This window comes from Symphodus melops, assembly GCF_947650265.1.
Source record: "Symphodus melops genome assembly, chromosome: 19".
NCBI lineage: Eukaryota > Metazoa > Chordata > Actinopteri > Labriformes > Labridae > Symphodus > Symphodus melops.
Window position 1 is genome coordinate 20,696,288 of NC_136709.1, and position 16,918 is coordinate 20,713,205.

At 43.5% G+C, this 16,918-nt stretch overlaps 2 protein-coding genes across 2 annotated transcripts; both read left to right on the plus strand.

The window, feature by feature from the left end:
- Positions 1 to 487: 487 nt before the first annotated feature.
- pgrmc2 (progesterone receptor membrane component 2) lies at positions 488 to 7,456 on the plus strand. Its single transcript, XM_079369840.1, has 3 exons — positions 488 to 892; positions 4,133 to 4,288; positions 5,738 to 7,456. Exons 1-3 carry the CDS (start codon positions 550 to 552, stop codon positions 5,833 to 5,835), a joined length of 597 nt encoding a protein of 198 aa, XP_079225966.1. The 5' UTR covers positions 488 to 549; the 3' UTR covers positions 5,836 to 7,456.
- A 1,470-nt stretch (positions 7,457 to 8,926) lies between these two features.
- asmt2 (acetylserotonin O-methyltransferase 2) lies at positions 8,927 to 16,256 on the plus strand. The gene is made up of 8 exons (XM_079369415.1): positions 8,927 to 9,097; positions 10,301 to 10,475; positions 10,761 to 10,890; positions 11,297 to 11,365; positions 11,453 to 11,571; positions 11,658 to 11,795; positions 12,090 to 12,212; positions 14,449 to 16,256. The coding sequence occupies exons 1-8, from the start codon at positions 9,017 to 9,019 to the stop codon at positions 14,658 to 14,660; spliced, it is 1,047 nt and encodes a 348-aa protein (XP_079225541.1). The 5' UTR covers positions 8,927 to 9,016; the 3' UTR covers positions 14,661 to 16,256.
- The last annotated feature ends 662 nt before the right edge of the window (positions 16,257 to 16,918 follow it).

A 16,918-nucleotide genomic window follows, 5' to 3' on the forward strand; every position in this document is an offset into this window, starting at 1 on the left:
TCATTTTTGCCCCCTTATGGCCGACCTTGGGCAACATCTTTGTGAATCTCTGGTCACCTGGTTCTCCGATTACATCATTAACAACTGAGCAGAATACTAAATCACTGTCAGTTTTACAGGGAGGAATTTATTTGCCAAAGAGTGCACGAACATTCATGTCAAACCTGTGTTCCCAAATATCAGGGGCATTTTTAGCCCTTTAACCTTGCAACCACTCTTTTTATGAATACAAAACAATTGTGTTGCAGATTATACCACATTTATTCAAAACAATATGTTTTCAACATGAGCAGACATTTAGATTCGACACCGTGTTTAACTGATTTATCAATAAAAACAATCGAGAGGGTTAAAGTTATCGTGACTTGCAGCTCTATTTATCTGCGTGATCACAGACTGACAGTGTCACATTGCCCTGAAGTCTAGACGACGAGGACGCGATGTAACCACAACGGATCGCTCGTTCGCTCAACCAGTGGTTTCGTCATTCCCGAGGGGACGTGAACGCAGCATCCGGCCAGGGGCGGGTAGGGCGCTTAACCGTGCAGTATGGCGGACGATGGAGGCAGTTCGAGCGGAGCAGTCGACACCAGTGGCGGGCAGGGGGCAGCGGACGAGTCAGACGGGCTCGGCCTCGGCGGGATGTTGCTGAATATGAGTATTTTGTTGGCGGTGGTGGCGGTGTGTTTGCTGGTGTATCGGCGGTGGGGCAGGCGGCTCGTCGCGGACGCGGCCCGAGGCGACGAGGCCTCGGCGCTTCCCAAGATGAGGAGACGGGACTTCAGTCTGGAGCAGCTGCGGGACTACGACGGGCTCCAGAACCCGCGGATCCTCATGGCCGTCAACATGAAGGTCTTCGACGTGACCAGCGGTAAAAAGTTTTACGGGAAAGGTGAGTGTGAAGGGCGACTCCTGGGAGGGGAGGTAGGTGGAGGAGTTAACTGACACGTCCCCGGGTTTTTGGTGAGAAGTCCCGAACCCGAAATTTGGGCGCTAACGGTTGAGTGTTAGCTAAGCTAGCACTCTGGCTTTGTCTGTGTGTTTTTGAATGGGGGGCTGCTAGCTGTTAGCAAAACCAGCGCGGGTTGTGTTAGCTAGGAGTCGTGACTTCTGGGATCCCGTATGACCCTCCCAAATAAACTTTATATTTAATCACATTCAAAGAATTTAGAAACTTTCACGATCAGAGTGCGACATTTAACGAGCTAGCCTGCTAATGCTAACCTGTTAGCTGTTCAGAGGGACATGCAGACTGCGCGTGTGCGTGCGCGCGTGCGTGTGTGCTGTCTGGATGTCTTGTTTACACACTGAAGTCTCATCATGTGGAGACAGTTCATAATGAAAGTGGGGGGACATGTGGTGTTACAAGGAGTGCCTTGCTCAAAGTGGACATTGATGCACAAATGTGAAGAGCAAATGTTCTTTATCGACCTGTAATAATGTCAAATATAACAAAACTCTTCTTGTAAGAATAGTTTTACTTATAAGAATAAAAAAGAGATGTTTACCTTCCTGCAGTTCTTACAAATCTGTTCAATAATTATCATCATGATAGAAATCACAAAGTTACAAAGTGCTTCACATAAACAGAACAAGCACGCATGCATACTACATGTCACATAAACCAGCATGCTCTTAAACTCAAGTTAAAATAGTTACCAATATATGAAAATGTTTATCAACTGTTTTAAAGAAATAATAATAAATGTTTGCTGTAAAGATCATAGAAAAGTTTAGTTCAAAAGCATTTAAAATAACTTAAATAAAATGTAAAACATTTGGACTCTCGGAGAGATTAGGACTCAGACGGGTCTTTAGCTTCGCTTTAAAAACTTCAACAGAGCGAGCCGGCCTGATGTCTGCAGGTAAACTTTTCCCACAGCGTCGCTGCACGAAAAGAAAACAGGCCGACAGCTCCTGAGTTCAGGAGCGTCTTCATCTCGATCACATCTGGATTTTAAATATGACGAACGAGGAACTGATCGGAGACGTTGGTTGTTTGGAAATAAAGAGGCGCTGTGTGTTTCCGTAATGAAAGCAGGATCAGGCCACGCTGGGCTTTGTGCGTAGTTACTGAAAAAAAAACTTGAAATTGATCCCAAACTGAACTATTATTAGAGTTGTGGGTTGTTAAGCTCCTGAATGCATAGTGAAGGGGATTTACTCTGGGAAGAAAAGCTGGCGAAATAAACGTAACAAAGAAAATGTTGTGCACATCTTCCACTTAAAAAAACAACTCGGGTTGATTACGTCTTCCCCTCCTTTTTAAAGAGTTTCAGTCACGAACGTCTTGTCTTCATGTACAGTATTTTCTGTAAAGCGAGGCTCGTCTGCTGCTGCTGCTCTATAATCAGCTCTAATTATTCCAACACATTCCCAACACTCTCATATGTCATGGCTGCTGTTCCTGTTTCACAGCGCCGCCACACGAGCCAGGACCTGAGTCCATCCAGCTCGCTGAAGGATGACACACGCTTCAGTTTGGGGTTGGCAGAGCCACATCTCAAACAGCGTTCATGTCAGCGGACTTAGAGCTGAGTCAACACTCGAAGTGCTTGAAGCTTTAAGTCGACGATAAACCAAAATATTTCAACATTTTCTGGCTCTGCTTCTGGACATTTAACATTTTGTTCCTTTCTGGTGTATTTGAATGAACTTTTTTTTCTTCTTGTCTCTCAGAGAGCGTGAGCAGCCTGATCTATGTGCACATATCACAGTTTAACACACAACATTAGATACGTTTCTCAGACTTCAGTCAAGTACAAATCTTATGTGTGAGTCACAGCTCATGGCGTTACAATGAAGACGACTTTCTGTTTTTATTTGTGTCGAAGAATTCATTGATAGAGAAGCAGACGTGTGCGTGCAAACGCATTGAACTAAAGGTGCATCAATTTTTAAAAAAGTACGACTGGAATGAGACGGTTTTCGGCCTGCTCGGTCCCGACAGGTGAGCGGCCGGTTTTTGGCGACCTCAGACTCAAACGCACACGAGCTGTTTCAGGTCAGACGAGGAGAAACTAATCGTAACCGGCCAGAGAAATTGTAACGGGAGCATCTGGACAAGGAACCCAACACTGCACAGGTTGTCACAAAATATGAACAAAAATGTACGGTCTTCATATAAAGTCTGAAAACAGTAAACGGGCAATAATGTGATATTCCAAACAAAAGAAAGTGCATTCATATCCTGCTGTAAGTCATCCAGACGTGTTGAACCGAGGCTGGCATGCTGTGCCTGGAGCAGCTTTATCAGTGAAATGCTTGATCCTGTGGTTGTGAAAGGTGGGAGCACATCTAATCTCTGAGGTGATAAGGCTTCACTGTGGGCTGACTGTGTTTGTCTGTTGCCCAGTTAAAAGCCTGAAAACCTGCGCGTGTGCTCAGCGTTCACATGCTGATCAGATGATGCTCCTGAAAGCCTCGCGGCTCGTTTCCTGGAATGAAGAGCCCGCGTGCTCATATTTAAATGAGTTTGATTATAAATCAGGGAATTTTAAAGTTCCCGATCAGAACACGCTTCCTTCTTCACCACCGTGACATTCACAACAACCCAACGAGACGTTATAAATAGAAGCACGGCAAAGAGGAAAATCAGGACTGATTTTGTTTATTTCAGCATCGTTTGCTTTTGGTCGGATAATATTAAAAAAAAAATCAGCAGAAATGTGGATTTTATTAACCGAGCTGGTAAAAGGATTAATAACTGCTCCATACAACGATTTATACTTTTTAAAGAAAAATAAATAAATTATCTTTCACCAACTCTGACAGGAATAATTTCACTTTTTACCTCACAGCATCACATCCAACAATCGTCTCTTCAGCTGTTATTAAAAAAAAGAAAGAAAAAGCAACATCAGGAAATAGTTTTTAGTTCAGAAGAAAAAGCGTGACTCCTCTCCTCTGCCAGCTCTCTGTGTGTGTGTGTGTATATCTGTGCGGCGCTCATGTGGTTTAAGGGAAGCAGCGATCACATGACGCAGGTCCGAGTTCTCTGACATGTCTGAACTTGTGCAGTTAATTTCAGTTTGAATCAGTTTGCAACAGTGGGAAACTTTTTAAAGTACAGAAAGTCAAAGCAAGCGAACCCCTCGTCGCCTCCTGACTCTGTGTTTGTGTTTCCTCTCAGACGGTCCTTACGGCATTTTCGCGGGTCGGGATGCTTCGAGGGGCCTGGCCACCTTCTGCCTGGAGAAAGACGCCCTCAGGGACGAGTACGACGACCTGTCAGACCTCAACGCTGTGCAGATGGAGAGCGTGAGGGAGTGGGAGATGCAGTTCATGGGTGAGATTGACGCTCCTGAGATATCGATTCGTCTCGAGTTTCATGGATACATCCAGCGTGTTTATCTCCTCTCCACCTCTGCACGCCGCTCTTATGGATCACAGCACGTCTTCTTTTTCTTCACTTTATGTTGAATCCAGAATGTCTGGTTTTACTTGAGTGCGTCTCATGTTTCACCTGAAAGATGCATTTTTATCTGACATACAATCTGTTCACATCCAGCCAACGTGTACTAACGGCTCCGTATTTAAACGTTTTAACGCTGCAGGCAACCGAGGGTCGCTAGTTCAACTCCCAGTACGACCGATATATGGAAGTGGTTCTTGTGCAGGTTCACTGTTGGTGCTACCAAATAAAAAGGTTATTTCCGGTTTGTGCAGCTGAACTTAAGTTTGGAGTGAAATTGCAAAACATGCAAAACTAAAAATATCCTCTGCAGCCACATCTGCTGAGGAGCCGTTACGAGAGGAAACTGTGAAAGTGGAAGACATGAAAGCCTCCTTTTTTTATTTTTTATAATTTAATCACCTGCAGAGTAAATCTATCAGAGCTGAAGCTCCTGTTTCAGTCTGCTGTTTTATACATTTTCTCTCAAATCACAGTGACAGTTTTAGATCAAGGCCTCGCCTCCTTTCTGAGCGCTTGGTGTCTAATTCTGGACTGAATCCCCTCTTAGTAATGCCAGGCCCCCGCTTACTTAAATAACAAGCCTGTGGAAGCTCGCAGCAGGTCCGCTTGATACAAATAACTCGGTTAAAGCTGCGCTGGGCGGCTTTAGAGGAGCTGGCTGCTCCAGACGGCGACTGATTAATTCGAGGCAGAAGCTGTGCGATGACACACGGGCTGATCGGAGAGTCATCTGACAGAGAAGTGAGCTGTGTGATGATTATAATAAACTATACAGCACCTTTCAAACCAGGTGTTTAAAGTCCATGTAAACGCAGCCCTGACAACAACAACACAGCCAGAGGGACTCGAGCTTCTCCCTCACCGGAGACGGTCAGGACTCAGAGACACGTTTACACTCTGGAGTTATGATTTACTGTATGTGTAACAAGCTTCAGTCCTACGTTCACTGTTCGGTCACGAGTTGTGCTGAAAACAAGAATTGTGAAATCTTTCATCAGAAATAGAAAACTTTGTGTCGACTGAGGCAAAAAAATAACGGCGTAGTTTTCTTTCCTCATGATGGAGATTATCTTCTGCCCGTCTTTGTTTTTTTTGTTGATTTTAGAAAATAATGTAATAAATAGTGAAGATGATGATTATTCATAAATACTTCATGAAGTGTGAAACACCAATGTGACAAATCCCCGTGTAAACTACATGTATAAACCAACCAATCACATCAAGTCACCCAATATAACCAACCAATGGTTTCATCTCTGACAGAAGCCCTCAAACACGATTGGTCTCCTTTAACACGAGATTTAAATTTCTATTTTCCAGAAAAATACGACTACGTCGGGAGGTTGCTGAAGCCCGGAGACGAGCCTTCGGAGTACACAGACGAAGAGGACATTAAGGACCACCTGAAACACGACTGAGCGGTTCCATCACTCCTACCAAAGCCAGGAGCCCCAAACAGCTGCGACAGACCCCCCCCTCTCTTTTGCCCTCCTCCTCCTCCTACTGCCCCATCTATCCACCGGCCACTCCAGTACCCCGCCTCCTCTTCCTAAACTCCTCCCCTCCTGAATCTGTCCGCTGCCGTGGCTGTCCTGGAAGGGCCGGACTCAAAGTGTCAACGCCCAGACTTCCCTCCCTCTCCATCCTGCGAAGATTACCACCAACAGAAGGCGACCGATGAGGGCTTTTTAAACGTCCCACACCTTGTCTGGGGGTGGAGGAGAGGCGTCGTGCCATTAGGTGTAATTGAAACAAAACCACAAAATATTTTAGTCATTTTCTCCGTGTGTGTGTAAGGGGGGGGGGGGGGAAGTGTGGTGATGGTGGTCAACGCTGAGCGCTGTGTGGAGGTCGGTCAGAGGTAGTCAGAGGAAGAAAAAAACAACATTGGTCAAAGCTGATCAGTGGATCAGGACGGGGAAACAGATTTCTCTCTTTTTATCGTTGGTTTAGTCACATCGCAACTGAAACTGCTTCAGCTTCGAACAGTTCATCAATCAATCGTTCGTTTCTTCGTTCAAATCATTTCCTCCCTCGTTGAGAGGGCGGCGCTGCGGCCTCACCCGTGCTGTGGAAATTGGCGGGGCGTCGCAATTTTCCTGTTGTGTTTTGTAGTGTATGCACTACTAGTTTTCTTTGTTTGTCACCATGTGATTGTATTTGTCTGTAGCATAGAGGGAGGGGCAAGCGGGAGGGAAATTATTTTTCTTCTTCTTCTTTGTGGTTTGGGGGGTTGAAGGTCCTTGCCATATGAATCCTGTTTTTCGAATCACATCAGACGGACTGAATCACTGATCGGGAATACAAAGGGAAGGTGACGAAGGCAGTCCTAATCAATCGACTTCAATTGTTTACATGCCTCACAAGCCAGCTGCAAGTCTGTAGATCCCCCTGAAAATGGTCCAAGTATTAATTGTGCCTTATTTCGTTTGTCGTGTCAGTCCTGACCGTTCTAACCGAGGAGGCGAGTGGAAGGAAAGGAGGCGTCGGTTGTTCTCCTAGACTCGGTCCCCCAGACTTTAAAGAAGGCATACGTCCTGTCAGTCGTCCCTGCACAGACTGTAAGATTTCCCCACTTCACAAACTTTGTAAATAGTCCGTATGAATTACTCAGTGTTACTGCCATATTTATGTAGTTGATGAACTCCATATATGTATAATGCTATGTCGTATTGGCCAAAACCCCCATGGTTTGTTTTTCTTTTCTTTTCTTTCAGTTTTTCTTTTTAAACGTGGGTGAATTTCCAAAAATTAAAGCAAAACCGAAAGAGGAGCGTTGCAAAGTGCTGCAGGGCGGGACCGGGAGCTGTTCTAGCGAACTTTTTTTTTTTTTTTCTGTTTTGTTTTGTTCGGAGACGTTGCTTATCCTGTAAATATATCTATCATTTTATTAAAGCATGTGCAACAACAAAGTGAGCTATGCCGAATTCCCACCACGTCATGTATTTAAATGTTGGGTGTGTGTGTGTGCGTGTCTGCGTGACAGAGGCAGGAAGGGATTTGTTCATGCATAATAAATCGATTTGGTTAATAATTGAAGATGTCTGAAGTTTATTTGCTTTTTAGAGACGGTTGGATGGGATCGCTACCTTGAAAATGTTTCATGGTTCATTATCAGATGTTTAACGGGAAGTGGCTTTTCTTCAGCTCACCCAGAGATGAAGTCCAAACAGAGGTGAGGAGGGACGTTTGGTATTTGGAAGAAGAAAAAAAAAAAAGAGCCACCTGACAGCCGTTCACATAGTCTGAGCCGTGAGTGTGTCAGAAGCGCCGCTCCACATCAAATAACTGCAGTCCACTTTTCAACAGAGGCTCCTACAAGCACGCGTCAAGCTGAACGGAGTAGATCGACCCAGACAGGAGGTCAAACGAGTAAAACACAGTTTCTGGTCTTTTTCCAAATTAAAAGTAAGATGAAGAAACCTCAAAAATGTTAAAAACAAGTAATACAACTTTTAAACCGTGGACTCATCTGTGTACAAAACACCTGGAAATTATGTTCTAGAAATCATTCATTTATTGGGCCAAGTGTGTTGAAATAATGTACTTAAAGAAAAAACAAACTGTAGAAGTAAAAACAATGAATAGAGGACAATGCATATATGGAGGGACTCTGAGGGAGGAATATTCAGCCTCTTCTAAACCTCTCATTTACAGCGCTGATTGGCTGACAGTAGCTTGCTGCATTTTGTTCCAAGGATGGTGAAGGGACTCGCCCTACTCTGTACACACCGAATCAATCTGTGAGTCTTACATGTCATTGTTCATAGGCCGTTTACACTCTGCCTGCTGGATGGACACTGAAGAAGAAAAAGAAACGTGGGAAAAATGTGTGTATACCAAATTTTTCAGACATCACTAGTGGGTATAGGTATTTGTAAATCCATATGAGTGTTTTAAATCAAGATTATCCTTTATTCAAACAGACATTTACAATGTTACAGCAGCACAGCAGAAGAAAAATCACACAGTGCAGAATTAAATTAGATAAAAAGTTATAAGAATGTAAAAATAATATGCATCAAAAAATAAATAAAAGAGTCAGAGCTGTAACTTCAAGTAAACTGTATGAACAACATCATGCAAACTGTATATTAGTATGGACATGTTATGTATGTTTAATATACAGACATTCATGAAGAATGAAGAGAAAGAATAAGATAGGACAACAAATGGTGGGTTCGTCCAAAAGAATGAGTTTTATAAACAAAGCTCAACAGCGCCCCTGTTGCTGCTCCGGATGATCCCGGTACTGCAGCCACACGCTGAGGAGTAACGTGCACTGAGCCAAACTCGTCGCTGTTTCAGCTGATCGACAATCGGAGGTATATAAACCCCTCTGATCTCTGTAAGAACAGGATCAACGATGTGCATCATCCGCTGATCATCCGTCGACCATTTTACAAACAAAAGCAGCTCCTTGAACGCAACACCGACATCTTGGTTAAAAAATCATCCTCCCTTCTCCTTCCCCCGGGTCGGGTCATCTTTGAGGCTTTCCCCGGTGAGTGATGCTGTGAGAGACATCGATCGTTTACTTTGGTACTTTAAATATATTCCTGTCTCTGTGTGTTTGTTTGTTTGTTGTGTAGGTGCATCATGGCTGAGCATCTGTCCCAGAGCGAGCTGGACTACCCGTTCAAACTTCTGGAGTATTTTAACGGCTTCAAGGTCTCCAAGGTAACGATCCTTCAGCTCAGGACACATAACGGTCAAACCAGCCGACACAGTTTTCTGCTGAACGTGATATTAGAGGCTTTACGGTAATCACGTCTCAGTTAAGCCAATAGTTTTTTTTATTGGATTTTCTGACAAGGTCCTGTTTCCACACACACATTTCCCAATAGGGTAATGGGACACCGTACCCAGAAATATGATTTTTTTCCCCCGCTGTATTGTTTCAAAATAAAAGCTCAAAAAAGATTCAAACATGATACGAATTATGATTTTGGATTCAGTTTAAAAGGAAACGCCCTGTTATCACAGACTAATTCCACTTCAGGGTTAAAGTACATGATCCCAGGATGTGACCCAATAAGTATCAAGACATTCTGATGTGTAGTTTCAAAATAAAAGCCTGTCAAAGTGCCAAATATGAGACATATTAGGTATGATTTTGGATGTCTCATGAAGTGATCATGAAGGAAACATGCTGTCTTGAAGCTTCTCTGACAGTTAGTTTCTGACAGAAACATTCAGCAAAAAAACTGTGTCGGCTGGCTTGACCGCAGTGATGCACCCACAGGTGTGCAGTCTCATGCTTAACCTTAACCTTGAATATAGACATTGTGCAATGTTTGTCACTGCTGCTGATATTACACTGATATTTTTTTTGTTTTGTTTTTTTAAGAGGAGCAGCGATCCAATTTGTTTCGATACACATTCCGATATAAAGATGAAGTTAACCCGGCATTGCGTTGCATTGTACGTATTGTACAGATTAAAATACACAGTCAAACAAGTAGGAGAAGCAACTGTAAAGTTTCAAAATTAAACATTTTAAACTACAGTTTAAAGCATAAATTGTACCTTTTTGTTTTAGGCTATATTTTAATTTTGGGCATTTTTACCTTCATTGGATGGGACAGTTGATGAAGTGGGAAACGAGGTAGGCCAGAGAGGGAGCGGGGAATAATGACAGGTGGGAGCCTGGGACTGTACATGGGACGCAACTTAACCGCACATATAAACTGAGAATCACATTTCAGCGAAAACCACAAACAATATTGAAAATTCACCATATTGAACAATGCTGAGACATTTCATTCGAGTCTAAAAGTGTTGAACAAGCAACCATTCAAACCTCTTTGGAAGCGCTAATTTAAAAACATCTATCTAGCAGTGCGGGGGTGTTGATGTGGCGGTGTGTTCGCCCCCCTCCAGGTGATCTTTTCAGCCTGTGAGCTGGGAGTGTTCGACCTCCTGCTGAAGTCCCAGGAGCCGCTGAGCGCCCGGCACGTGGCCCAGGAGCTGAGCACCAGTGTGGACGGGATGGAGAGGCTGCTGGACGCACTGGTGGGCATCGAGATCCTGGAGGTGGAGAACACAGGCGGGACAGGTGAGGGGGAGGAGGAGGTGATGAAGAGGTGAGGTGGTTGAGACATAAAGTCTGGAACTGGCCAATGTTTCAGATTGAAGCTTGAAAAATATTTAGTTTTGGTGTTCTTTCCCTTGAATAATCATTTATCCAAATAATCGTATGAGTTCTGGTGAACACACACTGAAACACTCGTGGTTTGTCTGCAATGCTTGACTGTTGTTGATGCTGGAAAAGTGTATGTCAAGGCTGGATTACATGCTGCTTAAAAGCTGCAGTGTGTGAATATCATCTTGTTAAAAACAGCCATGTACAGCAGCAGTGACGTGGCCAGTCTGTACCTGGCCAAAGGCAGCGCCAAGTCTGTTTACGACATGATCATCTACCAATCACAGACCGTCTACCCGCTGTGGAACAACATGGTGGACGCCGTCAGGTCAGTGCCTTCGTATGGGAAACATTTTACTCAGTGGCTATATTGCATTTAAAGGAGCGATACGTAACTCTGCCAGGTAGGGCTGGAGGCCAAATTCAAAACATTGGAGAAAGCTGCTGAATAAAATCGATTTATTGTCCTGCCCTAGGATAGATACATTCATTTATGTACAAGCCTGAATTAGAACATCTGGATGCAGCGGTTTTCATTGGGAACTGGAAACGCATTTTTCATGCTGAATAAAGTCAGACTGAAGCAGAGTGAAAGTGGAGAAGGCAGCTAACCCCTCCAGATCTGCTGTGCTCGAGAGGAATGTTTGCACAACTTCAACTTCTCTGAAGCAAACTAAAAACAAACACTGACATTTCAGTGATCACAAACCGTGTTAAATGTTTCCACCACGCAGGGAGGGGAAGAATCAGAACGAGAAGACCTTTGGGATTCCACCAGAGGAGGTTTTCCAGGCGATTTACAGGTGAGTGTTTGTCAGGATGACCGTCTGTAAGGTTCAAATCTTTTATGGATCCGTGTTCAGCTCGGGGTCTAAAAACGTTACCCGCAGATCCGAGGAGGAGATGCTGAAGTTTATGGGTCTGATGAACTCCTCGTGGGCTCTGGACGGACACGACATAGTGACGGCGTTCAACCTCTCCTGCTTTCAGAGCATCGTAGACCTCGGAGGTGAGAGAGAGCGCACTTCTTTTTGTGAACGCAAACTTTCCTCCTGTTGTCCCCTCCCCAGTTCATGCTGTCTGTTTATTACCCAGGATGCACTGGTGCTCTGGCCCGTGAGGTGGCGAAGGCGTATCCGTCCTCGTCCGTCACCGTGTTCGACCTCCCGCAGGTCGTAGAAATGGCTCAGAAACATTTCTGTCAAGAGAACGACACTGTTGTGTTTCAAACTGGTGAGTCAAAGTGATTCAACCTTTTTATTTATTGATTAGTACTTTAACATGTAGTTAGAAAAAGTCTATTTCCACTTTGTCCGGCGCCACGGTTCATGTGGACATTGGCAGTAAATATTTATTTTATTCCCATATCCTGCCGCTGCAATCTAATCCAGAGCTCCACACAGAGCTTTTTCTCCTGCATGAAAGGAGGAGAATATTCCGTGTTTTTCAGAGCTGTTTCGTCGTTAGGTAGATTGAATGCTTAAACATCACAGATCAGGTGATTGCGGGCCTTCTGTTGTCATGCAGGAGATTTCTTCAGCGGTGAAATCCCTCCGGCTGATCTGTACGTGCTCGCCAGGATCGTTCACGACTGGCCTGAAGAGAAGTGTCTGACGCTGCTCAAGAAGATCTTTGACACCTGCAAACCAGGTGAGACGAGAAAAGTCTCTACAAATAAATGTTTCTGTGTTTTTACAGTGTCAGTTCATATCTATTCTACCTGTTGGCTTTCTTTTCTTCATACACACTGAACACAAACATCACAGAGAGCTGTCTCTCCCCCTCCTCTCTAGAGTGGCTGCTCACACAGCTCTGCATGTGGTGGACACTGTAGCTTCAGTGTTTAGCCAGCTCTGCATGTGGTGGACACTGTAGCTTCAGTGTTTAGCCAGCTCTGCATGTGGTGGACACTGTAGCTTCAGTGTTTAGCCAGCTCTGCATGTGGTGGATACTGTAGCTTCAGTGTTTAGCCAGCTCTGCATGGGTCTGTAAAGCTTTCTGCGTTCTAACCTCTCTCCATGTTTCATCTCCAACATTGATCCTAGTTTGAGCAGCTTTCTGCTGCTGGAGCTTATTAGAAACATGCAGAGGCTTTTTAGCTCGGGTACAATCACTTCTATCTGAAGCAGTTCCACTGCCCGCTTCCATCGCTGCAACACCTGTTCACCTGATAACTGCTCTCATATCTGGCAAACCCAGGGGCGTCCAAAACGGCCTTCAAAGCCCCGCCTACCTTCTCTGGTCCAATCAAATCCAGAGCATTCAGGAGCAGAATCTAAAGTTAGAAGGAGGACATACTGGCTGCTGCATTGTTGTCAGAGAAGCTTCAACACAGCAGGTTTCCTTCATGATCACAGAGGAGGAGAGCGTCATCATTTCAGTCAGTAGATATCTGGCAGGTTGAACCTTTAAGGTCATGGTTTTGAAAGCCCTGGAGGTGAACAGGTGGAGAAGAACCAGTTCATTTCCTTAACAATTTCTTTAAAGCTGTTGAGGTCACATAAGGATGTGGCCGCCCATTCCTTCTGATATATCTTCATACATTGATATGTATGTATGTGTGTGTAAATGCAGGCTTGTGTGTGTGTAAAAGGGCGTCAGAGGAAATTGAATTCTCCTCAGAGAACTCAAAAAACATCTTCTTCACATTTTAACCAACCGAGGAAGACGAGGCGCTGTGAAATCATCAAAAACATGTTTACATGCCGAAAAACACAATATGATGAAGAACAAAAAAGTTTGCTCCTGAAAGGTTATCGGACCTTCAAATGCAATTTTTGTTTAGTGTGATGACATTAACCAAAGCAGGTGAATAACAGTGTTCTGTTGATGAGCCAGAACAGAACTGTGACCATTAAAGACGAATCTCCTCTAAATATCTGCAGGCGTCGACCTGAAACTTCAGCAGAGATATTAAGCTGGTGTGGCTCACAGTGAGCTTCAATCAAAGACCAACATGTTTGTGTTTCGAGTTTGATTTGAGAGCTCTGTATCCTCCCTCTTAAACTGGTTCTAACTGTTCTGTTTGATACCAGTTGATGTCAGGTCAAACCCGCTGGTACGAGAAACATTTCCTCCAAAAACATTCCAGAGCTCTGAACCAAAACCCCGGGCATGAAATCAATCCCAGCACCTCCTCTGCATATGTTTTGACTTGTGGTGTAATCTGTTTTCACAGGGCTATAATCTGTTTTTGCACCGGCATTCACAGAACCTAAAAGAGCTGACAAAGAGTTGTGTTGATGACTTCTTTTGTTTTCGTTATTACCTGCCTCAAGAAAACAGATTTATTTCGCTTATTCCATCATATTTGCACAGACAGGGCGGCTGTCCCCCGCTCCTGCAGTGACGTGTCCTTGGGCAAGATTCTTATCCCCAAGTTGCTCCCACTGCTTCTCGCCTGCAGTGTGTGAATGTGTATGAATGGATGAGTTGACACTGATGGACTCTTTACTCTGCAGCCTCTACCATCAGTGTGTGAATGTGTAGGTGTGACCTGCAGCGTTTGAGAAGTCAGAAGACTAGAAAATTATGATATGAGCTTAAGTCCAAGTCTGCTGATATGTTGATTGACGTGCACAGTCTTAGTTCAGCAGATTTAATAAATAAAAGGACAGAAACCAGATGTGGTATGAATCGTGTCTCACATTGCTCTGGAGATAATCTGTTGTGGACCTGCAGGATCGAGGCCACTTGAAGTGTTTAGACGTGTTTTTGAAGCTTTTGTCTTTAATATTTTACAGGTGGAAATAAATATTCCAGGCATCACAACAAAGGCACATTAAGTGTTGGTGAATTATTCACAAGCATCCTCGCTTCTCAGACTTGTCTTTGTTCATATTGATGCGTTAAATCACCTGCAGTACTCAGTGCGTCCTCTCGGCAGGTGGAGGGGTCCTGCTGGTGGAAGCCTTGCTGTTTGAGAACAGGCGAGGGCCCGTCACCGCTCAGATCTTCTCCCTCAACATGTTGGTGCAGACGGAGGGCCGGGAGCGACCGCCGTCCGAGTACACACACATGCTCACAAAAACGGGCTTCCACAATGTTCAGGTGTGCCGGACCGGAAAGTCCTACGACGCCATCTTAGCCACCAGATGAGCTCACGCCGAGGCCAGGATGTGGAGATGGGAATCCCTCTGAAGGCGAGGAAAGTTGAACTTTGAACTTTTCAAGGCCTTGAAAATGTTTGGAGGTGGACTAGTTTTCACACAGTTCCCAGTCTCAGTTAATGTTCACGTGACGTTTTCAGTTTTTGTAATTAGAGGCCAACCCTCGTTTTTCAAGGATCACACAAAACACAAACTCTCTCTAACAAAGTTGCTACTCGAATAGATTTTATTTTATTAACCCCTCCAGATATTAAAAATACTGTAAACACATTTCAAAACATTCTGCTTCAAGACAAATTTAAACTATTTCTGAGAGAAGTTTGTATGTTATGTAGAGCTGAGAGCAGGATGTAAAAGGTTATTATCACTCTCATAGTTTCAGCCAGTTAGCTTAGCACAAAAGCTAGAAACTAACAATTCATTACTTGTAACAGGAGTTCATTGAATAACGTGACTTGCAGCATTTGACTAAAAGCTTCTTTGAGGAGTTTTCATGCAGGTTCTGAAACAGACTGCTGTGACTCCTGACTCCTCTTTATGAGCTTCATAAATCATTTCTGTATATTTATTTAAAAATGCCTGTAACCCCTGCCACAGGGTAGGTGTCAGGCGAGAAGATTATAGGCTTGCTGCAGAAACAGTTTCAAAAACTTTTATCCATGCCAAATATTCATGAAGGGATGCAGGTGAACTGAACAGTTTCAGACCAGTTCAGATTTTTGACTCATACGACTAATTTTGAAGCTTGGCCGAATTTTAGCACAATCATGCATTGTTAGTCATTGTTAGTTGAGGCACCGGTGGCCTTGTGGTTAGCTTGTGCGTCCAATGTACAGAGGCAGGAGGCCAAATCCAACCTGAGGATTGTATCCTGCATGTCATCCCCCCCCCTCCCCCCCTCCAGCATTATCTTCCTTTCCATCTCTATAATTAAGGCCTTAAAAAACTCTGAAGTTTTAACTGAAAACACAAGTTATGTGTGGCATGTGACTGTGCGTTGTGTGTGTGTGTGTGTCGACTGTCGAGTCAGTGAGTGTGTGTTGTGTGTGACTGTGCTTTTCTGAGCCTTTCCACTGTGATGAGTTCAGGTTCCCTCTCAGACTGCATGTAGATCAGGACCTCCGATGTTCCTCTGCTGGTGTTGAAAATGTTGTAACTCTCTTTTGTTGATCTGATAATTCTGTTTACTTTTCATTGGAGGAAAAGTCACTGTTGTACTGTTTTTAAAGCTCTTATTGACGTGTCTTTGGTTTCATTTTTAAGTTAACAGACAACGGACTGAAAAATAACTTACGATACAAACTGTGTAAAAAAGGGACAGGAATATTTTTGTTGTTTTACTTGCATGTATGTCATAAACGTGTGTGAATCCTGTTTGAATCACCACACTACTGTGAACTACTTTTGTAATCACTCCTCAATGTTTGTATCATTCCGATTAAATAAATCCTTCAGATTAAATCAAATAAGAAATCATCTGGTTTAATCTTTTTTGTATTGTATCGTTTTAAGAACATTTTTTTTTATCAATGTACTTGTGGATTTCAATGTTGTGAATGAATATAATACACTTACCCAAACCCTTCTTTGACTACAAGCATGCACCTTAATGTTAGGGATGGGAGCTGCAGAGGGTGAGTGGGTGGGCACAGCTAATAATGTCTGTATTTACATGATGAGGATTGATGTTGATGTGTAAAACCTTTAAACAGTGGCAAACCACACAGTAGAGGCACTGGGCTATAATCTGTCTTTGCACCAGTATTCCCAGAACCTAAATGGTTTTTTCTTCTTCTCATTTTCCCGGACATTATTTTAAAAAGTTCACTGTTTAATGACTAATGTGAACAATGTTGAATCTGGTCTTTTTTATGGCTGCAGCATGGTTTAAAGAGCTGAAGACAAATTTCTCACCTAGTGGGACAAATGGAGTTAATCTTGAACTATCGATGGAAGCTTTTATTTGGGTCTATTTCCTAACTGAATAGTCTTGCCTATTTTTTGTTTAGTTTGATATAATAGTTTTGTTTTTGGTGTTCTGTCCCTTTAATATATTAAGCTGTGTGTGTGTGTGTGTGTGTGTGTGTGTGTGTGTGTGTGTGTGTGTGTGTGTATGTACTTGACAGCATTGGAAATAAGGGGAACTTTAATGTCTTTTCCAGAAAAAACCCCAAAAACATTTGAAATGAAAAGGAAATATAGAAGCTTGGATACAGATTTTAGGGACACTGCAATGCTATTATAATT

Excerpts from the sequence above, each read along its gene's own strand:
- pgrmc2 (XM_079369840.1), top strand. The coding sequence starts at position 550 with ATGGCGGACGATGGAGGCAGTTCGAGCGGAGCAGTCGACACCAGTGGC. Across the intron at positions 893-4,132 it reads TAAAAAGTTTTACGGGAAAG|ACGGTCCTTACGGCATTTTC; the intron begins GTGAGTGTGAAG and ends GTTTCCTCTCAG. Across the intron at positions 4,289-5,737 it reads GTGGGAGATGCAGTTCATGG|AAAAATACGACTACGTCGGG; the intron begins GTGAGATTGACG and ends TCTATTTTCCAG.
- asmt2 (XM_079369415.1), top strand. The coding sequence starts at position 9,017 with ATGGCTGAGCATCTGTCCCAGAGCGAGCTGGACTACCCGTTCAAACTT. Across the intron at positions 11,366-11,452 it reads GTTTTCCAGGCGATTTACAG|ATCCGAGGAGGAGATGCTGA; the intron begins GTGAGTGTTTGT and ends CGTTACCCGCAG. Across the intron at positions 11,572-11,657 it reads GAGCATCGTAGACCTCGGAG|GATGCACTGGTGCTCTGGCC; the intron begins GTGAGAGAGAGC and ends TTTATTACCCAG.